The 25392-nt window shown below is 38.4% G+C and overlaps 1 protein-coding gene across 1 annotated transcript; it reads right to left on the bottom strand.

Moving 5' to 3' along the window:
- Positions 1–315: 315 nt before the first annotated feature.
- foxp3b (forkhead box P3b) lies at positions 316–24502 on the bottom strand. The gene is made up of 13 exons (XM_085394437.1): positions 24377–24502; positions 15228–15340; positions 14715–14753; positions 11990–12080; positions 11347–11515; positions 5940–6032; positions 5136–5223; positions 4653–4721; positions 4379–4532; positions 4028–4104; positions 3068–3169; positions 2735–2856; positions 316–578 (listed from the first exon to the last, which is right to left on the bottom strand). Exons 2-13 carry the CDS (start codon positions 15336–15338, stop codon positions 521–523), a joined length of 1173 nt encoding a protein of 390 aa, XP_085250563.1. The 5' UTR covers positions 15339–15340; positions 24377–24502; the 3' UTR covers positions 316–520.
- Between the last annotated feature and the right edge of the window lie 890 nt (positions 24503–25392).

Below are 25392 nucleotides of genomic sequence, written 5' to 3'. Positions count from 1 at the left end.
GGCTTTAACTAGCTGTGGAGAAAAGCAGTTTCTTACCGTGTTTGCAGTGTACTGGAACATTCAAATGGATCACTGTATTTCAAAACTGTGGAAATAAATGTTTGCCTGTTTGCTTTTCGACTACAAGCGGACTTTGTGGATTATGTTCAACTGCACTAAGACACGCGTACGGCCCGACTACCAGCTAGTGCTTCCGCGGTGATACAATGTAAAGAGTCTCTGCAAGAACCCTTACCTACTAATTGGAGGAAACTCATGAAACTAATTCATGAATGGATAAAATGAGAACAATGGTTTGACACCCACAAAGGTTAGATTCATTTATTTTTAGAATGAGTGAGCACAAAAACATTTGTCAGACAGGGGCACAAATATCATAATGCAATAACCTATAAATCATAATCAAGTCTTCAATCTGAACACAAACTAGATAAACTTCAAAGATTCTTCATCCTCCAGATGTTCTTCCTGCTGCTCGTTATCTGATGATATCTGGATGTGAGCAGCTCAGTGCTGGTGCTCAGGGGTTTCCAGGAGAGTAATGGGAGTAGGCTGTGAGCCACTTCACGGGGCAATCCCTAAAATCAAACACAATGTGATTCGCAAGCACAATGGAGTAACACTAACACCACCCACTCACTTTATGTTTGCCAGTAGGGATTTCTCAAACTCCCTTTTCTTTTCTATCGTCCCACTTTCTTTTTTTTTCTTTTGACTTAAATATATTTTTACACGCCTTTCCCTTAATACCTGCTCTATCTGTAGGATTTGGGATTGTTTAAGCCTTTCAAGATGGTTTACCGTCTAGTGTCTACCTCTAAGTACTTAAGTTTGTTTTCTCAGTTTTCTCTGCTTGTGCTCTGTACTGTGACGCAAGTTACAAAGTCTGGCCTGTCTAGGAAAGAAAGCTGTAGAAATGCCAACCATGCAAGCTAACAGACTTATCAACATCACAACTCTATCATTAAGTTGGAAGTGGTGTAGTACATGATGATCTTCAATCTCAAACATCAGCTGCTGTTGAACAGGTTAGATCTGCAGCAAAAGCTGCCAGTATCAATATTAGTTCTGTAATATTGAAAGCCCAGGAAGTTTCCTGGACAATTCCACATTTTGCTTCAAAGTCTAGGAAGTGGTCCAGAAAGACCACTTTCAAAGTCAAAGTGGTCTTCCTGTGTTTATCATCTGGTGTCCCCTTTTCTCTGTCTTCATGTCCGATGTGAATGTTCTTGGCTCCGTGTCAGTGTGTTTTACGTTGACCTTCATTTCCTGATTATTCGCACTTGTGTTCGTTATGTTTAGCTGTGTCGTTTTCCCCACCTGTCTGCACTTATCTATAAATCCTGACTTTGTGTAGGCAGGCCTGTCTTGGGTCTGTGTGATTATTTTGAATTCCTCACTATTGGGATTTTTTTATTGGTCTTTGCTTTTAACTCCATCAAATGCTTGATTTTGATCATGTCTGCTGGAGTCTTGCATTTTGGTCTTATCCTTACAGATCTCAACAGTTAGGACGTTTACTAAAGAATAGCTCTTTTTTTTTTTTTTTTAATTCCTCAGCAAAGCACAGAACAGAGGTCTGTAGTATAAAGCAAGATTTTGGATTATTCAGTAAATCCTAGGTGTTTTCACTTCTTATATCCACACATTAGGGCGGCACGGTGGTTAGCACTGTTGCCTCACAGCAAGAAGGTCCTGAGTTCAATTCCACCATCAGGCCGGGGTCTTTCTGTGTGGAGTTTGCATGTTCTCCCCGTGTTTGCGTGGGTTCTCTCCGGGTACTCCGGCTTCCTCCCACCGTCCAAAGACATGCAGCTTGTGGGGATAGGTTAATTGGATAATCCAAATTGCCACTAGGTGTGAATGTGAGTGTGAATGGTTGTCTGTCCCTATGTGTTAGCCCTGCGACAGACTGGCGACCTGTCCAGGGTGTACCCCGCCTTTCGCCCTATGACAGCTGGGATAGGCTCCAGCGCCCCCCGCGACCCTGAAAAAGGATAAGCGGAAGCGAATGGAATGGGAAATATCCACACATTGGTATAGTAACTTGTGTAGTAGACCAAACTTGCGTGATGGGATATCTACTCCTAGGGAAAGTTTGCAGCAGTACTGAATGTTTTCTACTTGTGAATAATCAGTGTAAAATATTTGAAATTGGCCTTTTAACTCTTGCCAGATAAAAGGGCAACAAGAATTGTTTTTTTAGGATCACTCGTGATGTTCTAGGACACAGATGAAATCTCCAGACCTGCACTGCAAACCTTCCTATCCTCTTCTTTTATATATGTGTTCACACTTACAGATGATTCATTAATGAAATGGATTTGATTAGCAGCACATGGCTGCTACTTAGTTTTTTATACGCTGCTTCTGGATTTTGGCTTAGTTTTTTTTAATATATATATATATATATATATATATATATATATGTATCTATATAATTACATGGTGTAACATGTCATGTGTTCTTCATCTGCAGTTGTAATTATCATTTGAAGAACTGCTAATGACCCCCTGATTGTTATTATGTCCTGATGTGTTCAGGCTGTCCTTTCTCTTTACCATGTCTCTACACTGTTAAACAATGGGTTGAGTTACAAAGCTGACCACATAGCCTGATTGCTGATGTTGGGGTAAATGAAACAAGATAACAGAAAGTTATCAAGAGTTTGTTAATTTGCTTCCTATTGTACACTTCTGCTCTCCTGTGTGTTCGTGTTGAAGATTTTTATACCGCTGATACTTCTGACCCTTCCTCCTTTGGTACTCCATTTCATCGACTGTCCACACAGCTCCCTTTCCTCCCTCCACTCGCACAAAACACTTGTGAAGGCTGAGGTTGTGACGTACTGCATTCTGGAGAGAGGATACAGATACAAGGAAACAGTTCTATCAACATGGAAGCCATGCTATTAAAAACAGTACAGTATAGTGAGATGTTCTGGTTGGCACAGTTTTTTTTCTATGTTAAACTGTGCCCAAATGTTCAGTTTATTACAATAAAAAGCACTTGTATTCTGTACACAAGTAGGCATCACAATTAATATTTCATCCAAATAGTACAAACCTTCCAGGTGGCAGTATTATGTCTGAAGTAGAAGAACATGGTAGTGAACCAGTTGTAAATCTCATTCAGAGTACGTTGTTTGTCTGGAGACTCCAGGATAGACTGCAACCAGTCACACACATGGAAGGGTAAGCAGTGGCAATATTTGGCAAATTAGTCATAAATAGCTACAGTTTGCAGATAAAACCTGATTCCTACTGTAAACCTTTGAGGAAGACTTACAAAGCCTTGAGCCACCCTTCATTTTATTTATATTTGGTAGGAAAATGGGAAATAGGTAAGACATTCAAAGCTCTTCTTTGGATGTTGGCTGCCTTTTGTTCATACAAAATATCATTTTAAGCCTGTCAAAGTGTGTTGCAACTATTGATGCAACTAAAGAAATGGAAACAAACAATGATTTTGTGACAGGCTACAAATAAAGTGCCTAAAGATACAATTTTAAAGCATGAAACCTTTTTTTCCAAGGTCTTTTGTAAAGTATCTGAATATGAGGGTAAGATGGCGCCGCCATTGCGTGCAATAGGTCGGCAGCCTTATGAAATTTCACCTAGTGGGACTAATAAAGGTATATCAAATCAAATCAAATGTTGCAGTGACTTGGAAAAAAACACACATCCAGAGAGTGTGTATAGAAGTGTATACTTTAGAACAGGGGTCGGCAATCTCAGTCCACGAGGGCCGGTGTCCCTGCAGGTTTTAGATCTCACCCTGGGTCAACACACCTGAATCACATGATTAGCTCATTACCAGGCCTCTGGAGAACTTCAAGACATGTTGAGAAGGTAATTTATCCATTTAAATAAGCTGTGATGGATCAAGGACACATCTAAAACCTGCAGGGACACCGGCCCTCGTGGACTGAGATTGGCGACCCCTGCTTTAGAGCCTTGAGAAATCAGGGACCAGTTCAGATCAGACCAACTTCACAAATGAAAATAAAACATTAGACAAACTCACCCATCTTATCAAGTATGCATAGGTGTAAGGAGGCCTGATGTTGTTGTATTTGTAACACTCAATACTGGGAACCAAATCTATAAAAGAACAGTGGGCGTTTCTCATCAGTTTGTCCCATCAAACACACTTCTTTGGATAATGTGCTTTTGAAACATATTTAGAGATAAAACACAACATGCAACAAATATACAGGTACTGCACATTTCAACTGTCAAATGTAATCATTTATATTAGCTAATAAGCTCTAATAGCATTTTATCTGAAAGAACATATGTTATGGTGAAAACGTAATGTGCATAAAATAGTAAAAAAGTCCATTTGTGTGTGAATCCTAGTGAATTTCACTGTTACCTGGGAGGAGATGATCAGAAGCAGTAGGTCTGTTGCCATGCTGGACCAGCTCTTCCAGATGTTTGGTGGCCCACTGTTGCACTCTGTCTCCACTGGTAACCTGAGGCTGCGGCAGGAACAGAGGAAGGCTGTATTGCCACTCAGAAGCTGCCTTCTGCATATAATGATGAAGGTGGATGTGAACAGACACAGCCATTTATTTTCTCTCCAGAAGAAAAATAAAGCAATATTTCAAGGAAATTCTTGTTTTTACTGTCTTAGCATGTAGACATACCGAGTCAGAGTATTTGTCCTCTGAGAGATGAAGTTGCATTGCAATGAGTTTCTGTTTTTCCAGAATGAGCTGAAAAAAGAGAATTCCCATATATCACTGGATTACTTCTATTTTTAGGAGTCTGGATAACCAGGTTCATGTGTCTACTCTTCATTGCTTCTGTGTTAAAATGCTTCGTCTCAGATTCATTTAGACTGATCTCATAATAACATAGTAAAATATAGAACATAACAGAAGACTTCACTATCAGAATGCTGGCTCACTTATGGTTCTAGAAGTTTCTAAAAGCAGAATAGGATGCAGAGCCCTCAGTTATCTAGCTGAAACTTCAACTTTAACTAAAATGTTCCTTTTAAGCTTATAGCTACTGCGAGATTGAGTAGGTTCGAAAGAAAAAGAAACTTGTATCTATTTTTGGACATATTTACACATGAGCATTCATACAGCATAGTGCTGCTGTAGCTTTGTTTCTCTGGGTTCTACCTGACTTTCCATGTACTGAACAATATCCTGCTGGACCCTCCATTGAGCAATACTTCTGTCACCATGTCCGTGTTCAGAATGAAGATGCCTAAAAGACAAATTGTCACAGGGTATATTCAGGGTTAATACAGGGTTTAAAAATATCCAGAGCTTCCTGCCCTTTGTAAAAAGGCCTCAAAATCGAATAATTGGTTGTGTAAAGACAAAGAAATAAAACTAGACTTTTGAAAACACAAACTACGTGAAACCAAATTTATTGTAAATAAATTTCTATAAATTTCTATAAATATAAATTTAGAAGATTGAAATCGTCCTTTTTAAAACAATGCAAATATCCAGTAGAATATCCTGGAAAATAAAACCCACACGGTCCACAGTGGGCAACTCACTGTGGGGCCCCAGTAATGGCATGACATTTCAGGCCCAATGACCCCACCATGGGCAGCCCATGGTGTGGGCTGCCAACACTAAGCACATAGGGGCCTGTTGTGGGGCCCATGCAGACCTGCAGTGAGCCCATAGTATGCCAATGCCAATCAATGAATAAATCATTGACTGTTGTTGTGAATGGGTGCTATATAAGTTGAACTGAACTGAAATGGATTGAATTAATAAATGCTACTAGTTTTGTTGTGTCCAGAAATGAGGAAATAGCCTTTTCCAACCCTGCCACGCCACAGGGTTTTTTTTTTTGTTTTTTTTTTGGGTTGTATGGAAGCCCCAAACGCAATTTCATTGTTCTTGACAATGACAATAAATAAATAAATACTAAATGTATTCATTGAATTAATGCACAGTTCTTACTTCAAGAAACTAGAGAAGTCTTCAAATACTGCTTCACAGCCAGGCCATCGGCAGAGCCCACTCATGAGCAGAACACTGGTCCCCTGTGGGATGCTGGAGGAAACAGAAATGTTTCAGTGATGTGAGTGTGACAGTCAAGAGTGTAAAAACATAACGCACCAAAACCAAGACTTCCAAACCATTTTCTGCCAATCTGACTTTTGATATGAAAAGTTTTCTAACCCGTATATTCAGGATTTATGCATTGCAATGCTATGTGTTGCATAAAATATGCTAACTGCAATATGCAGATACAAAGGACTGTTGTTTTCGGAGCAGGGTATGAGCCATTTTTTTCTTAAGCTGTCCTATAGGTAAAGAAATATGAGACAGAAATAAAAGTGAGACAGACAGAACTCAAAAATGATAGCTATAAACTGACGTCTTAATATGAGGTTCAAAAAATAATTCTTGTGGACCAACTTGTTCCAAGTACTAGCAAGGGTTAGGTATCAGCATAGCCAGCTGACAGGGTGTGATGAGCAATTAGAGACAACTAATTTACTAACAAGTCTATGAACCAAATTTAAATGAAAAAAAAATTAATCGTTATTAAAGCCCTGACTTTGGTGATCACCAAATAAATATATAATTAAGTTGTTTACCAGTTTGAAAGACGGAAAAGTAATCACAAGTCATTTAAGAAATGGACACTGAAAACCTACAAAAATGAACACTTTTTCTTTATTCATGAACATCCAGGGATGATTTGCTTTTTACTTTTTCAATCTACTCTTTCAACTGTCCTAAAATGCTGTGAATATTTTAAAAATTACAAACTTTGTAGCCAGGGTTATAAAGATCGGCCATATCTATTGGAACTGAAAACAAAATAATATAAATTAGAATCATGATTATTGAAAAAATAGCTGTTACATAATGAGAGTTAAAGACCAGGCTCCACCCACTAAAATTAGATAAAAATTTACAACAACTCTTATGCTACATCTAAAACATGAAATATAATGTCAGTCACAAGAGATCACATGTTTGTCTTGGTGTAATATGAACCACCAGCTCAACTTACCTCCAGTCTTTGGGCTCATTTTCACCACAGCCAAGTGCTCATTTTAGTGAACCAAAAGTCTATTTTTTTAATGTGCTGGCTTTTCATCAACATACACTACCAGTCAGAAGTTTTAGAACACCCCAATTTTTCAGTTTTTATTGAAAATTATGCAGTTTAATGTCTCATTGCACTCTGAAATGAAAACATAGTACAAAAAAGCAATTACAGCCAAAATCAATTTATAGACCAAAATGTATTCTAAACTTTTGACTCATCAAAGTAGCACCTGATATAACAACTGAACACAGCCTTGGCATTCTTTCTACAATAGAAATCGAATATTCTCCCATATCTGTAGCAGAAGTTCCCATAAACGTGGACCTTGTAGGTTGCTTTGCTTTCACTCTTCTGTCCAGTTCATCCCAAACCAGCTCAATGGGGTTTAAGTCTGGAGACTGTGCTGGACTCCATGTTTTCAAGCTCACCACCTTGTTCTTTGTTCCTGAGGTAGTTCTGGCACAGCGTGGACTTATGTTTTGGTCATTATCTTGCTGTAGGATGAATCCCTGACCAACTAGGTGCATACCAGAGGGTCCTGCATGGTGCTGCACAATGCTGTGGTTTTGGTTCAGGGAGCCTCTCACTCTGTACAAGTCACCGACCCTGGATCCAGTAAAACAGCCCCAGACCATCATCTCACTGTGGACCCATCCTTTTACCTACTCAACGGTGTACAAAGATCCTGTGTGATGAACCGAAGATTTCAAATGTTGATCCATCAGTCCATAATACCTTCTTCCAGTCTTCAGTAGTCCAATGGTGGTGTTTCATGTCCCAGCCAAGCCTCTTTGTCTTATTCTGACGTCTGGCATTCTTGCTGCAACTCGTCCTGTCAAACCTGCAGCTCAAAGTCTTCTCTTCACAGCTGAAACTGAGACTTTCTTACTACGACCACTATTAAGCTGTGCTTGAAGCTGTTGTCCTGTCAGCCGCCTATCACACAGCTGAGAACTCTCAGCTCTCTCTGTTAACTTGTCTTCTGATTCAGTCGTGTCTTTGGGTCTGCAGACCTCTTCCTGTCAAAGTTTCTGAGCCTTTGGATGTTGAAGGAAACTGTACTCACTGACACCTTGACTTTGCAGTTTCTCTGTAGGACAGGCCGACATTTATAAGTGTTGTGATGGTCTGTCTCTCTTCCATTGTTAATCACCTTTTTCCTCACCATTTTTGCAGCATCACACTACTTTCTGCAGTACAATACTGTTCAACTGATGCTGACCAACACTTCTTTTATGCAGACAGAGGGGGTTGGAAGTAATCCAGAAAAGCTGGAACACCTGTAGGAATTAGTAGCACCAGCTTTCAAGGCTTGATCAAGCTCCATTTTTGCAGAAGAGCTTTAAATTGTTAATACATTTTGTGTTCCCTGAAAAAGACCTTTTGCATAATTCAGATGTTAATTTTTCAGTTTAGGGTAACCTTACTTTTTTTTTTTTTTTTTTTTTTTTTTACCTCTGGCAGTTCACCAGCTTTGTATCATTTCAAACTATTCATTGTACTTGAATGACTTGAACTACAACAAATAACTGGAAAAATTGGGGTGTTCTAAAACCTTTGACAGGTAGTGTATGTGATTTTGATTTTATGATGTAAAATCATGCTACAACAGCTGCCGTAGGCTCCTGCTCCCTGTGACCCATAAACTGGATAAGCAGAAGAAGATGGATGGATAACAACAACTGTGCATGATTGCTGTGCAAGTGGTACCCCGCTCACTCTCAGACCTGGGGTATGAGATACTGTTGATTTGTCAAATAATGGGACAATTCCACAGCTTCTACAACCACCTTTAGCAGTAGTAACTTGCAGTAACTGAGTAATTGTTTTCTGTACGACTTTAACAGTCTCTCACATTATTATAGAAAATTGAGCTTATTCCCAGTTTTATTTATCTATGAACCCAGAATCAGTTAGTTAAACAATAGTCAAGTTGTAAAGACATAAAGGCCTAGATGACCTCTAATTTTTTATTTCTAAATTAAGACAAACTGAAGTTATTGTACTCGGACCTAGAAGTCTCCAGTCTTCCTGGAAGACAGCGAATCATCTTAGAGTTATTTTTGATCATGATATGCCTTTCGATATGAACACTAAACAAAGATCTAGAATCTTTGTTTAACAAAGCAGACAAAGTAAAACTAAAAAGCTGGTTCACACATTTGTTACTTCTAGGCTGGACTACTGTAGTTCCCTGTTATTAAAGCTCACTGAAAAACCTTTGATCTAAATTGCTGCAGAAAAAGTGCTGACAGGAACTAGAGAGAGCATACAGCAGGTAAAGTAAGTACTGAACACTTCACAAAATATTTTCTGAAGGTGCTGTTGAGATGACATTCTCACCAGATGTCAGTAACAACCATTCCAAAAACATGCAATGAAATAAAACCATATGTCAGTAGATGTCCATAAATGAAGACATATGTAATAATAAGAAATGAAACATGAGTATGAAACACAGTGAAATGTATTTAATACTTCATAGAAGAGCTTTTTTTTTCAAGAGTGATTTTGGGCCATTCTTCCACACCAACAGTCTTTAAATCCTGATGGTTACGTCTATGAGCTTTAGTTGTTTCCATTTGGATTCAGGTCAGGTGACTGACTGGGCCATTATAGCAGCTTTATTTTCTTTGGTTGAAACCAATTGACAGCTTCCTTGGCTGTGTGTTTGGGATCACTGTCTTGCTGAAATGTCCACCCTTGCTTCATCTTCATCATCCTGGTGGATCGCAGCAGATTTTTGTCAAGTTTACCTCTATATATTTTTCTTTGAATTATATGAAGTGTGCCAGTGCTAAATGCAGAAAAATAGCCCCACCCCATGATGTTCCCACAGCCAAGCTTCATTGTTAGTATGGTGTTTTTGGGGAGCTTTTCAGTGCGTTTTGACCTGCAGACATTGCATGTATTATTATTATTATTATTATTATTATTAAACAGTAGCAGTGACAGTCAGCAGTGGTGAGCATGCACACATGGCATACGGCCATGGCAGTTGAGTGCATTACTTATTGTTTTCTTTGAAACAATAGTACCTGCTGATTCTCTTGCACAACTCTGCTGATAACTCTTTTCACTCCTCTGTCTGAAATCTTGCAGGAAGCACTTGTTTGTGGCCAGTTTATGATGAATGATGTTCTTTTCACTCCTGAATTATGGCCCCACAGTGCTCACTTGAACCTTCAGTAGTTTAGAAATTCTTCAGTAGTCAGTGGTACATATGCTGCAACAATGTAGTTGTGAAGCTCATTGGTTTTACCCATCATGACATGTTTCTTGTATGACACCTTGGTAATAAGACACCTTTTTATAGGCCATCATTTGGGGCCGAACCAGCGCTGATATAAATTTGTAGTGGCTCATTACTAATTACTCATAGATTTCAGCTGATGTCATTCCATACTGTTTTCTTCATGTGTTCAATACTTTTTTCTTTTTTGTCATTTCTCATTATTACACATAAGTTAATTTAATTACATCTATTGTTCAATTTGCATGTGTGGATTGGATGGATTGTTACCAACATCTGGTGAGAATTTTATGTCAATAGCACCTTAAGAAATATACTTACTTAGAAAATTGGTGAATTGTGTTCAATACTTGTTTTACACATTGTATGTTTCTTATACTGGCTTCTCTTCACTGGCTCTCTATTAAATCAAAAATCAAATTTAAAATCCTTCCTCCTTACATACAATAATAATCATGCCCCATCTTATCTTACAGTAGAGCATGCTGCTCTCAGACTGCAGGCTTACCTGTGTGTATTTAACAGTAGAATGGGAGCCTTCAGCTTCCAGGCCCCTCTTCTGTGGAACCAGCTCCCAATTTGGATTTAAGAGACAGACAGCCTCTCTGCTTTTAAGATTAGGCTTAAAAGTAGCTTTTTTGAAGCTTACAGTTAAGGCTGGATTAGGTAAATTTAGTCGCCTGCAGCTGGGGGACACTCACCTTTTTCCACTATACACCACTACTGCATGTCATGAAATTTTGTCTTCTTTTTCCCATCGTTGATTTCCTGACCTGTCTCTCTATGCTTCCCTGGTCTCTTTTCTTTCTCCTTACCCCAACTGGTTGCAGCAGATGGCTGCCTCTTCCTGAGCCTGCTCCTGCTAGAAATTTCTTCCTGTTAAAGGCGAATTTTTCTATCCCTTTATTGTAAAATACTACCCATGGGTAACTGTCGGATAGTTGGAGTTTTCTCTCTTAAATTGTAGGGTCTTTATTTTTACAGTCTAAAGCATCTTTGAGATTTGGCACAATGTAAATAAAATTGAACTGAACTGAATTAATTGTTACCCGTCATGAAGCCGGGCCTCAAGAGAGGTCTGCTTTTGAATGTCTCCCCTCCTCAAGGAGAGGAAATGATGGCTCGATGTGGGAGAAGAGCCCATGTGAGGTGAAGGTTCCTGAAGAATATGGCATGCATCCACCTCTTCCTTGCAAATGGAGACTGCTGCACTGCTTTCTGGATGCAGCAGGGGAAGAAAAGATTGATGTAGATTCTTGCCATACAAAGTGAAACCTAATACTATATGCTACTGGTGCTACACTACCTAACTGGTATATTACTATACTAAAAAAAATTCTTAAGACCTAAAATAGAGCACCAGCATCTTACACTCAGCAAATCATAGAATTAACACATGTGTCACAATGTCATAACAAGCACAGGAAAAAAAATCCTACACTTAATTTAAAAAATTAGCATATAACACTTGTAAACAAACAAACAGACAAAAATATCCTTAGTTTCAGTATTTCATATGTTGTTTTTTTGTTAAATATGGAGCTTATAAGTTCTGCATTTTTAATACATTCTGTATTTGTCTCTATAAGTTTATCTTTTACTTTAGAGAACGATTGTAAGACGATTTGCATGCATCAAATGCAAATCGTCTTCTCCTAAAGTAAAGCAAAAGACATTTAAATATCTGTATACCACGTCGTTGCCTGTAAGCGACTGGAGAAACGTGACGCAGAACTGATGGTCTCTGCTGCTTCTGTCTAATGCCTTCCATACTGCTCCAGCACTGGAAAGAAAAAAGTATTGATATTGTTTTGGCTGTAACATAATACAGTTTCCTTTTAATCGCTAGGCCTCATTCAAAAACATTTTTTATTTGTTTGGGGTTTTTTTTTTCATTTTTTAGGAAGAAGTGATGTTTAACATTTGATAGTTTACTAACAAATATTTGTAACAAACTGTTTGCCATTTGTTTCTGTGAATTATAGCGAATGACTAATATCCTGCATACACTACAATGGGGCAAAAAAGTATTTAGTCAGCCACCGATTGTGCAAGTTCCCCCACCTAAAATGATGACAGAGGTCAGTAATTTGCACCAGAGGTACACCTCAACTGTGAGAGACAGAATGTGAAAAAAAAAAATCCATGAATCCACATGGTAGGATTTGTAAAGAATTTATTCATAAATCAGGGTGGAAAATAAGTATTTGGTCAATAACAAAAATACAACTCAATACTTTGTAACATAACCTTTGTTGGCAATAACAGAGGTCAAACGTTTACTATAGGTCTTTACCAGGTTTGCACACACAGTAGCTGGTATTTTGGCCCATTCCTCCATGCAGATCTTCTCGAGAGCAGTGATGTTTTGGGGCTGTCGCCAAGCAACACGGACTTTCAACTCCCGCCACAGATTTTCTATGGGGTTGAGGTCTGGAGACTGGCTAGGCCACTCCAGGACTTTCAAATGCTTCTTACGGAGCCACTCCTTTGTTGCCCGGGCGGTGTGTTTTGGATCATTGTCATGTTGGAAGACCCAGCCTCGTTTCATCTTCAAAGTTCTCACTGATGGAAGGAGGTTTTGGCTCAAAATCTCACGATACATGGCCCCATTCATTCTGTCCTTAACACGGATCAGTCGTCCTGTCCCCTTGGCAGAAAAACAGCCCCATAGCATGATGTTTCCACCCCCATGCTTCACAGTAGGTATGGTGTTCTTGGGATGCAACTCAGTATTCTTCTTCCTCCAAACACGACGAGTTGAGTTTATACCAAAAAGTTCTACTTTGGTTTCATCTGACCACATGACATTCTCCCAATCCTCTGCTGTATCATCCATGTGCTCTCTGGCAAACTTCAGACGGGCCTGGACATGCACTGGCTTCAGCAGCGGAACACGTCTGGCACTGCGGGATTTGATTCCCTGCCGTTGTAGTGTGTTACTGATGGTGACCTTTGTTACTTTGGTCCCAGCTCTCTGCAGGTCATTCACCAGGTCCCCCCGTGTGGTTCTGGGATCTTTGCTCACCGTTCTCATGATCATTTTGACCCCACGGGATGAGATCTTGCGTGGAGCCCCAGATCGAGGGAGATTATCAGTGGTCTTGTATGTCTTCCATTTTCTGATGATTGCTCCCACAGTTGATTTTTTCACACCAAGCTGCTTGCCTATTGTAGATTCACTCTTCCCAGTCTGGTGCAGGTCTACAATACTTTTCCTGGTGTCCTTCGAAAGCTCTTTGGTCTTGGCCATGGCAGAGTTTGGAGTCTGACTGTTTGAGGCTGTGGACAGGTGTCTTTTATACAGATGATGAGTTCAAACAGGTGCCATTCATACAGGTAACGAGTGGGGGACAGAAAAGCTTCTTACAGAAGACGTTACAGGTCTGTGAGAGCCAGAGATTTTCCTTGTTTGAGGTGACCAAATACTTATTTTCCACCCTAATTTATGAATAAATTCTTTACAAATCCTACCATGTGAATTCATGGATTTTTTTTTCACATTCTAGCTCTCACAGTTGAAGTGTACCTCTGGTGCAAATTACTGACCTCTGTCATCATTTTAAGTGGGGGAACTTGCACAATCGGTGGCTGACTAAATACTTTTTTGCCCCACTGTATTTAGTCACATCACATAAAAAATGTAGTTAAATCCTCTTTTTTTTTTGTGTCATGTATCAGGATGAGTACATTCTGAGATATCATCATTTGTTCAATCAATACTCTTAAAATTGCAAATATAAATGTAAATGTTATATTTTTGATGAAAAATGAAATTCTCATTAGGTTTGCACCATTCTTTTCATATAGGGGTTTTAGGGTTATTCCAATGAATCCAAGCTCTGGAATTGGAATTGTCCAACTGGACAAATTTGGGATTTTACAGTAGAAATAATCACAGGTACAGACTAGTAAAATGTGTTTATTTTCATTGTTATTTTCTGTAATTTCCCTGACCAGCATGGAAGGGCAGTATGCAGCAGGGCGTGAAGTCTGCAACTAGATTAGGCCCAAGCACCCCTGTAGCCTCATCAGCTGATTTTAAATCATCAGTTTTTTGAGGTTTCCCTACTTTCCTTGATGACTGGGTGCCATCACTTTGCTTCATCTCAGCTAACTAGACTCGCTGAACCTGATTTGTTGGATTGTGCTGCTGTTGGTGGCTTCTGGAATTATCTGAGAAATCATAGAGCTTCCTTTTTTGGTAATTTTACAAACTGTCTAAGAAGACAGTCTTTCAACTTTACTGACTGAAATTTGTGTGTATTATTATAAATGTTAGTTAGCACTACAGTGCTTAATAAATTCATTAGACCACCTGTCATAAAAACAAGAAAACACAAATAGTAATTTGTCAGAAATGAGTTTAAACTAAAAATTATTCTTATTTATTAGGCAAATAACAAACTCAACTCACAGTTTTAGATCCAAATTTGAGCCGGCACTCTGGACTTGCCTGAGATGTCAGAAATTAATCATACATGTGCATTAACATTTTTTCTGCTTTTTTCTGAAAGTTCATGCGACAATAATTTAAAAATAATTATGATAAAGAAACATATAACTTTTTAAAATAAACATTATCTAACATTATATCTAGTGTATACAGTTTAACCAACTACTACAGCTCCCAACTGGAACATAAAAAACGCAGATTTTTGATAATAATAAAACATCATTAAACTTTCTCTTGTTTATTTTAAGCTTATTTTCACAGACACTATAATAATAGATTTCATAAATCCTTCTTTCCAAAAAGCTTTGACGCTGTGCAGAATTTAAACACTGACACAAGACAAATCACATTTCCTAGTTTCAAAGTTTGAAATGTCATCTTTGTATTGTTTATGTTACGTAGGCTTTAAATGTTTAGTAACTGAAGTTACTGAAACAAGTTTATTCCAATTAAGTGATGTTATTTGTTACATACCTGACTTCCTGACACAGACATGGGTGGCTCTTCCATCTGTTTGATGCTATCAAGTTGGCGTTCGACTTTTTGTTGTCCAAATTTCATGTACTCATCAGAAGTCTCTGGCATTTCTTAAGACACAGAAGACACATTAATGCCTCACTAGAAAGACTTAGAAAACCACATTTTATCATGGAAGTTTTGTCATTTTCTCTACTCCATGAGGGTAGATTCAAACGCTACAAATAAGTAAAGTGTGTTACAAAATGTTCCTTTAATTTAATATATCTGGGAGACATACTGACATATAAACAAACTCTGGCTATTATCTGTAGAATTAACACATAATAACAGTGAAAGAAAACTGCAGCTCTGAACAAGTTTTAAATCACTGCACTCCCATTGTTAAATATTAGGTGTGGATTCTTTTCTTTAGTTGCAAGCATCCTAATAAGATGCTAAGAAGCTGGTTTTAGTTTAAATTGTTTGAGTGATCAAAGATTCAAAGTGCTTGGAACTTCTTCAGTACTCAAAGAACTCAAACCACCAAAGTTTTTTAATAGCTATGTAAAAAACTATTTATTATTTAATCATTTTTAGAATGTGACATGATTCTAACGGCAGTCATATGACTTACACCATTCTGGCTTGGGCAATTCCCAGCTTAACAAGTTCTGCAACAAATGTTGGGGAACCAGGTCATATTAATGAAAATAGACTACTGGAATAAGAAACACTGACAAGGACAGAGAACATGGAATTGATGGAGTGCTACTATAAGGACTGTTCACAACAGGAGAGGTTACACGCAAAGCATATAGGAACTTTGGATGAGCAGAATACCAACGTCCACACTGATCAAGAAGCACGTGGAAGGTGAGTGCTATAACATCAACAAAGGAAATATAATATCAACACTAGAAATACAAAGACTACAGCAAAGTGGGAACAATACTGAGCAGTATGGCTGTTTGGTTGAAACAAGATCACTACACAACCAATGATAAGCCTTGCTCATCTCAATGAGAAAGTTCCTAGAGGACAGGAAATCAGCCAATTACACATCTATATACTCAGCTGGATCAGCAGCATCAGGAGACAGATGCCCATGATGTCAAAAGATGAGCACCATTTCCACAGAGGCAGGAGTCACCCCAAGCTAACAGGACCCACGTTTCAGACTGTGCAAAGGTGCCCTGGAGACTTTTTAGCACACAGCAGTGGGACAGGTCTGGACTGGGACAGAAAAATTGGCTCTGATATTTTTGGTGCAGGAGGCCTACAGCCGATTGTCCAGTTTAATATGTGCACATATTTGTGAAATTCTTCAAAGCAATAGTAAAGATGAGTAGCACAAGCAAAAATGTGAAATAGAAGAGAATAAGTAGGTCAAAGTAGCAAAACTGGCAGTAATGAAAATGAATGAATTATGCTGCTCTCACCTCTAAATTTAACAAATCAAACTCCCAAACAAAGGGTTGCTCCTGTGTGTGGGCATTTTTACAAGCAGCCAGCTGAGCACATCCAGCAAGAGGATTACCTCAATGTGACTTCAACTTCCAGAGGGAAAGCCTCTGATGTCTGCCTGTGCTTATGCACCCCAAAGCAGTTCAGAATACCTTTGGAGTCTTTGTGTCAGATCTTGGAATAGGTTTAGGATAGGGAATTTACCTCAGAAGTTAGGTAGGTATTGTGTTGCAGCAGCCCATTAAATATAAAATACAAAAATGACACCTCGATAAATCAAAATATGATATGATACACTAAGAAGCTTAAATATCAAATTATTGTAGGAGCAGTGGGATGAGTTGGTAAAGAGTTCCTGTATCAGTCACTGACTTTGTTATATGAGGTCTTATATCTTTGACACTCAGCTAAAGAGAGGAGCAGAACTTTCAACTGAGTTGCATCCAACTGGCAGGCACAGCTGCCAGTCAGACCTGTAAAGTAGTGAGGTCTGACAGAGTCCCCTGTCCATACGGTCTTTAACTCTGACATTCAGAAGAATTTCACCTGTATCTCAGGCGAGTGTTGGAAGTCTGCAACTTCCTTGCTGGAGGAAGTACAACCTAAAGAATTGTGGGAAGCCACGTCAGTTAAACTGAAAAAGGTCACTGGGATAGGTAAGAAATTCCCTTGTGAAAAGGAGCCACATTTGGATGAGAGTCATCCCAAGTTACCAAACGCTCTGGATACTCTGGAGCTTATTTAGTGGGCATGCCTCTTCAGTGTTTTGTGGAGGTGCAGACTGGAGCCCTGGTTGGTTCTGATAGTCAAGAAGAATACCAAATTAGAGGTATCACGGCCACTTAATCATCCACTTACATACTTCTATAATCAAAGTGAGAGCTGTGCCCTCATGCTTGGCACAAAATCAACCATATTTTCAGTGGGTACTGGACTCTCCCATGGTTGTCCCTTGTCTCTAGTCTGTGACATTCATGCACAGGAGGGAACTCCATAGAGCTCCTACCATTTGTGAGTCTTGTGCTTATTTATGGCTTCTAATTTTGTTGAACATCTGATGTTTAACGACATCAGATGTTCAACAAAATTAGATTTACAGATTTACACATCAGATTTACAGATTTACAGGCTCTGCCAGTCTTGTATTTTCAGAGACACATGCCACAGTCTCTTCCCCCATTGACAGACTCCAATGTCTTAGACTACAGATATCTCTTTTGTTCTAAAGCTCCACTGTGAGGTGAAGAGTCATTTTAACCAAAACTGCTGCATGTAAAGAACTGTATCAGATAAAATACTCAGACCAGCCATCAGGCATCAACAACCAGGCTGCTTTCAATCAGATTTCATTCAGACTGAACTTCACTAGACTGTCTTGAACATGACTACATGCCGAAATGCTTTGAATTTCTGAGATAGTTTGATACATTTAGTTTTACAAGTATCATTTACATATCTTGAGTAACCACAGTCAAAAGTCAGTAGGGTTTTGATAAAAGTTAAAAAAAAAATTAATTATAGCAATCCTCAAAAAAGCTAAGCTACTTCATGAGTAAGTTCCATTTTTATTAGACTTGATTTTGAAGAGTGGCGCGGCTGCCCCTCTGTTGGTCTTCCATGGTCTCTTGTGTTCTGGGGGCCTCTGGATGTCTGGAGTTTTGATCTCCTCCATACCCGCTTCACACCCTGGAGGACGGGGCTGTGGCCCCCCCCACACTCCCTAGCAGATCATTACATGGAGAAACCTTTGGAATGCAAGCATGCTGATCCACACAGGTATGCACACATGGGTATTCACAGACGCGGACTAAAGCTTTCTTGGCTGCTGCCTCAAAGCACACTGTGCGCTGTCTATCTTGCGTGCTGCACAATATCGTTTATTACTTAGTAAATACTGATATCTATGACTAGCTAGTTTATTGTGATGGTGCTTTGTTTTCTCTATTATTATGTTGCTCTTTGTTGTTTGCTGTCTCCTCTGTTTGTTTTTGTTTGTTTGTTTGTTTTTTTGTTTTTTTTCTCCATACAGGTGACCCAGGAGTTTTTTTTTTTTTTTCTCTCTCTTCCCCCCCCCCTTCTCACCGTCTCTTCTCCCCTTTGGTTTTCTTTCTTTCTCTCCCCCTCTCTCTCTCATTCATTCCCCCTGTCCTATTTATTAAAAAAAAAAAAAAAAAAAATGACAAAGGATGAACTGAAGCTCTGCCATCACGTAATGTCGCATACTGCTGTTTCTGATGTCATTTAAAAAAAAAAAAAAAAGATTTTGAAGAGAAAAATGTCAGACCTCTGGTAGAGGACATGAGACGACTTTAGGAGGACCTACACATAAACACACTGTGTGTACGTGCCTGTGCTCAGTTATATTTAACAGAGACTGTTAAAAATAATGAAGTTAAATTCAATTAATAATATTACAACAAATCCTGTCTCAAGGTTATTCAACTGTTTGCTAAAAACCCTGGAATAAACAAGTCAGAGTAAAAGATTGCTGACAATCTTCCTACTTGGACAATACTTCAGGGATTTTGACAGTTTGTATCATTTTGTGGCACCCTTTGTGTGTGTGTGTGTGTGTGTGTTAAGGTTTGGAAATGATTTTGGTGTGTTGTATACATTTTTATTGTATTTCTACCTTTTGCTTCTGCATTAAGTAGGAACACATAGAAAAGCAAAGAAGTTTGAATGTAATCTCAGAAGCGTGTGATTGTGTGAAAAGTCTCCAGGCAATGAGAATCAAGCATTTAATACAGCCATGAACACATTAAAGGCTCAAGTATGTAAAGTCTTTCCTGCAGCAGGCTGTGGTTGTTCGCAGGTGCTCTCTCTCTCGCTCTCTCTCTCTCTCTCTCTTTCTCACACACACACACACACACACACACACACACACACACACACACACACACACACACACACACACACACACACACACACACACACAGATAGCATCAACAAAGAAGTCTACAGAACGAGTGGGAAGCTGTTCTACTTTCATGCTGCATGGTGACATATCACCTGCAAGCAATGGGACCTGCTTTTTTCAAATCAGACAATATTTTTCCTGGAGCAGCACTTCACTACGTGATACTCAGCAAATGTCTGAATGTTTTTTTTTTAAAAACTGTTTCAAATCAATGTTGAAAAATACTGTCATTCATTTCACCCTTTGTTTATTTAATTTAAACCTTTTTAAAGTCCGTAGCTTGGTTACATGGTCATGGTTACAATAACACACACCTGGAAATATTGAATATTGGTCTACCCTTTAAAGTTCAGTGTTGATGGTTTTCACCCCCTCTTTCTTGTTATTTTCTGTCAACTCTAGAATTGATTTTTTTGCCTCTTGTGTGAACAGCCAACATATCTGGCTTTTGTGTGTTATATCACTATGCCCTATAGCTGAATGTGTATACAAATCTGGTAAGTGGAGAAATACACAGAACCACTGACAGTTCTGTGTCAGCGTTTCTGTGTGAAAGTGAGTCCATCACCATAACCTCTGTAAACAGCATTAAATAGACGGGTACAGAAGTTGTTATGGAACTGTACTTCATCTGGTTTTGTTAAAAATTAAAGTAAGAGCTATATTTGAGTCACTGAACCTATTCTTTTATGTTGTTGGTGCTTTTTGGAGCATTTTAATGGAATTTGCTGACTAAGAATAAAATGACTTGCTATGTAGTACTGGCCTGCCAGTGTTCACTTTTACTAAGTATAATTTATGGATGTGTGTTGTTGTTTCTTATGACATGTGTAAAAATAAATCACTGTGGTTATATTTTTGCATAGAGTGGACACACTAAGTGGCAAAATTCAGACACTTGTCCAGTTTGTGGACCATGTAGGACAGTCTTGATACCAGTGAATAGACTGGTATCTTTTAGTCAAGCCTCTTTCACACACTCTTTTTTTAGGCCTAGGCACTTTTAAGGTAACAGTCACGCACACTCATGCAGCTGCACTGGGGGACAATTCAGGGTTCAGTACTTAACCCAAGGATTCTTGGACAAGAGGAGCTGGGAATTGAACCACCAGGATTTACATACCAAGTCACAGATATGTTGTCTATTTAAGTTGCGATGAAGGCCACACGCCAAACTCATCAGGCAATTAAGTTACTCTACAACCTAGAAGCATGCTTGAGTTTTGACATCTTCTGTCTTTCTGTTCTTCTCTGTTCTTCTCTGTACTTCTTTCAAGTGGGTGAACTTGTGCCAAAAGCCCCTACAGTGTTAAAACCCAGTCTCAAAGATGAACATCTTGTTAAATATATTCTTTCCCCTTCTGCAAGTTCTGCATGTTCAGTTTGGGTCAAAAGACAGTATCATGATAAGTTACTGGGAAAACGAGTCAGTCTTTTTAGGCATGCTTGATTTTTCACAAGCTTTCTCCTGAGAATGTTTAATACAGTCAGAGCCTCGGTATTTAAATTTCTAAGACATTTCTTTGGTTTTAATTTCTTCCATACTTCCAGATTTACCACTGGAATAAATCTTAATAAATTACGTTGGCACAGGACTCTTATCGAAATGACATATTTTTAAGTGAAGCAAGTAATGTTTACAATCAACACGGAAATAAGGTACGCACATTTTGGGGGGGGTCTGATCCTTTCTTTCAGTTATTGTATCAGACTGAAGGGAAGCGTCTGTACAATGAGCCAAAACAGCACACATACTGAATGTCTGATGCAAATGCACACCCACAACAACAGGAATTCAGTAGAAAGTAAGAGCAGCAGGTTTGTGGCTTCTCAGTGTCACCTTTCATTCTTGTTTTCTTTTTCAGCTTCATCTTACCTGGAGAGGACCATTATAGTCTGCATCTGTTTTGTCAAAGTGAGGAGAATTTTAGTCATAACCCCACACTAAATATAAGAGATATGATGCTTCATATTTGCTATTTCCTGTCTGGATATTTCATTCGGCCACATTATAGCATGGAAAGTTGCAGATGCCTCATACTGGTACTACTATGAATGTGTGGGTTTACTACTCTCATACTCCCATATCTGAAATAAAACTTCTCAATTACATTGATACACTGAAATCAGCGAGACTGGTGAAGGGTTAATCATTTGTATTAGTATCAGTAAGTACAATGATTTAGCATCTCCTGTTGTTTTATTTAATTCATTAAAATGGCAAAGTTCCCATCTTTGCGTTCACATGAATTTGCCTGAAACACACTTGACAGTAAAAAACAGACCTAATAACTGAATGTCAGATGATGTTTTAATATGTGAATGGGAGACTGGAAATAAATCCAGTGCTTTTTTATTCTCTGCCTGCCTCATACAGCAGGCTGAATTTAAAAAATAATAATAAAAAAAACACTAATAAAATCTTAAGTCAGGTCTTTTTAACATAAATGACTAACTGGTCAAAACTCTTTCACATATCATCAGAAAGTCAGATTCTATTATAACAGACTCGTTATCTCAAGACTTCAGTTTTCTATCAGAGTGGGTTTTCTTGTTCCTCTCAACGTTCAGACCAAGAGGTGTGATGCAGATAAACAGATTTAAAATGAACGGAGGAAAAGGAAGTAGGCCTACACAGAATATTATTGTCATGACTAAAGCTCTAGTTTTTGCACAATAGCACTGATAGCCTCATCGCGGCACTAGATAGCACACACACACACACACACACACACACACACACACACACACACACACACACACACACACACACACACACACACGTATATAACAGATGTGGAAAATTGCAAATGCTGAAGTGTTTGTGTTCCCGATTCCTGCCGACTGACTTTGAAATTGTGAGCAGTCCACCTGTCCAGTATAGAATCAGCCTCTTTCCCAGCAGCAGCAAAGAATGGCTCAAGCCCCAAAACAACCTTCCCCAGTGTTATAGTTTCACCAAATGTGATATTTGTATGTTTCACTTTTCTGACACTATTCCATAGCTCAGCAATTATTAGATTATTATATAATGATTACAAGATTAATACATGATTTAGTATGCAGAAACCAGTATTGCATATTGTAAATGACTATTTTTTAAAAATATTAATGCCTTGAAGAGAATATTTGTATGAGGCATACCCTGTTTTATAGAAACTGCACTACATTTTAAACATCGACTGTAAATTTCATGTGATTTCATGTTCAGTTAACGCAGGGCTTTTAAGTTGATCCTCCTGTTTCGCTAGCTAGCATATAACTTGTGATTTCAGCAGTTCTATTGGTCAGTTAGCAATAAATCAGACTAAGATAGAAGAGCAGAATGAAATGTGTTATTAGAAAGATGCTCTAAGCCTTTCACAGCGGTAATACACTCTTTACCACTGCACTGTTATTTCCTGGTTTCAGCTAACAAGATGGCTGCAGCTTTTACAAAAGTCTGGAGAGGAGTTTTCACTTTTGTGCCTTTTTTTATTAATAACTCTTGTAACTCTCCTCATCCATACGTCCAACACTGTATACAAGTCTACAAGTTCCACAACAACACACCTCATATTGACAGAACAAAGAACATGCTCTGGGTTATGTTAGTTATTAAAAAAACAAACATCTAATGTAATACAACACACCAAAATCATTTCCAAACCTTAACACACACACACACACACACACACACACACACACACACACACACACACACACACACACACACACACACACACACACACACACACACACATTTAGCCAACACATAAATAAAACGTGTTTAATAAACATTATGAACGTCTCGATGTACTTGGTGCCACTAACGTGCAGTAAATGACGGAGGATGTCATTCTGATGCTAAAAGACTGAGAGTGAGGTAGAAATGAACTTTAATCATTTATTACATGAACACTAGGACAAAAAAGTCCAACTGAATGCTTCAGTCCCTGAGGGCACAATTGTTTAAAAAAACAGAGTCATTTTAGTGGCCTGAAGAGTCCTCACTTCACAAAAAGTAAAGAACAAGATTTTTTCAATCTGTTTTGTATACTTTTAAATAAATAAATGTTAAATACATTTAAATACATTAAAAAAACATTAATATTTTATATTTTATGTATTGACCCTACAAATGAGAAGATAAAATGCTTTTTCTGTTCACTATTTCATAGCTGAGAAACTGCACAGTAAAATGACCATAAACTCTTTCTAGAAACATTCTGTAGATGAAAAAAAAAAAGTTAAAAGATTAATACTGCAGTTTGGGGAAAATGGATGAGTGAAATTGCTCTAAACTGTTCAAATCTCTGAAACTGAAATGGGCTCAGGTCTATAAAAAGAGAGAGCTTGGCCACACACGTCCCGCTGTGCAACAGGACCTCTCTGTCACCATTTGATTTACCTCATCATGATCGTAAGCTTTAATAGTGCCAAATGTTTTAGTGTGTGCGTTTTTAAACCGCATGCATATATTAACATATCAAAGTTAAATGCACTGTAGTATGAAATCGTCACCTTTGATAAATCTCAAAATTATCATCTTAAATAGCTTCCCAAAGATTTCTGGGCCCTTCATCCTAACGAGATGCCCTCTCTGTTTTCGGTGTCTGTGTATATGCTGCTTTTGATAAAATTTTGATTTGAAATATTTGGACTGACTGTACATCCTTGTTGACTGAGTGTTGCCATCATCGCAACGTTTTTAAAATATGCTCTGAACATCTCACTCTGCATTGAGTCCAATTAAATAACTTTTGAAAATTTATTGTAAAACAGTACGATTTGTGCTTACCGGAGAAGCGTATGCAGAACCTCCTCCTTGCCACAGTCTTCCTTTTCTCAGGTACTTCGAGGGAGAAATGATTCAAGGGGGGAGTAATTCCACAGGAAATATGGTTTTCAGCAACTACGACTTCAAGATGTATGACAGATAGACCTTATTTTGAGGAAGACTGCAAAGTGTGGTTGGCAACACAAGAAAAAAGTTAAAAAAAAAAAAAAAAAGTTATATTTCACAAAAAACCCAAACAACCCAACAACAAAAAGAGCACATACAATTTTCAGCTTAATGTTTAATTTTACTCAGCAGCGCTGTGCCTTTTTGTTTTAAAGGAAAATATAATTAAATGTTAAATATCAGAATCAATCTTGGACATCTTGACCTGAAATAAATGTTTCTGGTACTGCTTTATGTACAAAGACCAGAATAAAAAGATACGTGTTCAGCACTCACCTGACTATCTGAGAGCACGAGGACACATCAAAGCAGCACAACATCAACTTATATTTATACCCAGAGCAGGAGATGGGGTAATGTAAAGCTCATGTAGTCAGCAAATCAAAACACACCAAGAAACTGCAACAAAAACATTTCCAAACTCTGCTGTGACAACCTAAAAAAAAATCTGTCTGTTGGAAAGTAAACTGTTTTATACCTGAGCAAAAAGTGCAAACGGATTTATGAAAGGTTCCGACAGTTTTGACAAAATAACAACTTTTTCCGTCTTCCCACATAGCTCACCTTCTTCTGTCCATTCTTTCACGCAGGTTATGTCTTTATTCACCAGTCAACAGCACATCAGCATGACAGGTCTTTCAATTTAGGCTTGCACCAGAACTGCAATACAAGTGTGCAAATTTTAAAAAGTGACATTTAAAAGTGTTTTTCAATCTAAATCTATGAGGCACGAATGAAACAGGAAAAAAGTGAAAAACTGCTTTTCTAAGGAAGCACCTCTCTTCTTCTTAATGGACAATTTCAATGAATCAAACCCCAGCTTTGTGTCTGCCTTCTGGGCATCCACTGAG

This window comes from Rhamphochromis longiceps, linkage group LG20 (genome assembly GCF_057381845.1).
Source record: "Rhamphochromis longiceps isolate RC_006_pf linkage group LG20, R_longiceps_female_GT1.1, whole genome shotgun sequence".
Taxonomy (NCBI): Eukaryota; Metazoa; Chordata; class Actinopteri; order Cichliformes; family Cichlidae; genus Rhamphochromis; species Rhamphochromis longiceps.
Note: the sequence above shows the minus strand (reverse complement) of the source record. Positions and strands in the feature narration are given on the sequence as shown.

Coding starts and splice junctions, on each gene's coding strand:
- foxp3b (XM_085394437.1), bottom strand. CDS start 15,338: ATGCCAGAGACTTCTGATGAGTACATGAAATTTGGACAACAAAAAGTC. Junction 4,722..5,135: donor TTCAGTACATGGAAAGTCAG/GTAGAACCCAGA, acceptor CTCTTTTTTCAG/CTCATTCTGGAAAAACAGAA. Junction 2,857..3,067: donor ATAATACTGCCACCTGGAAG/GTTTGTACTATT, acceptor TCCTCTCTCCAG/AATGCAGTACGTCACAACCT.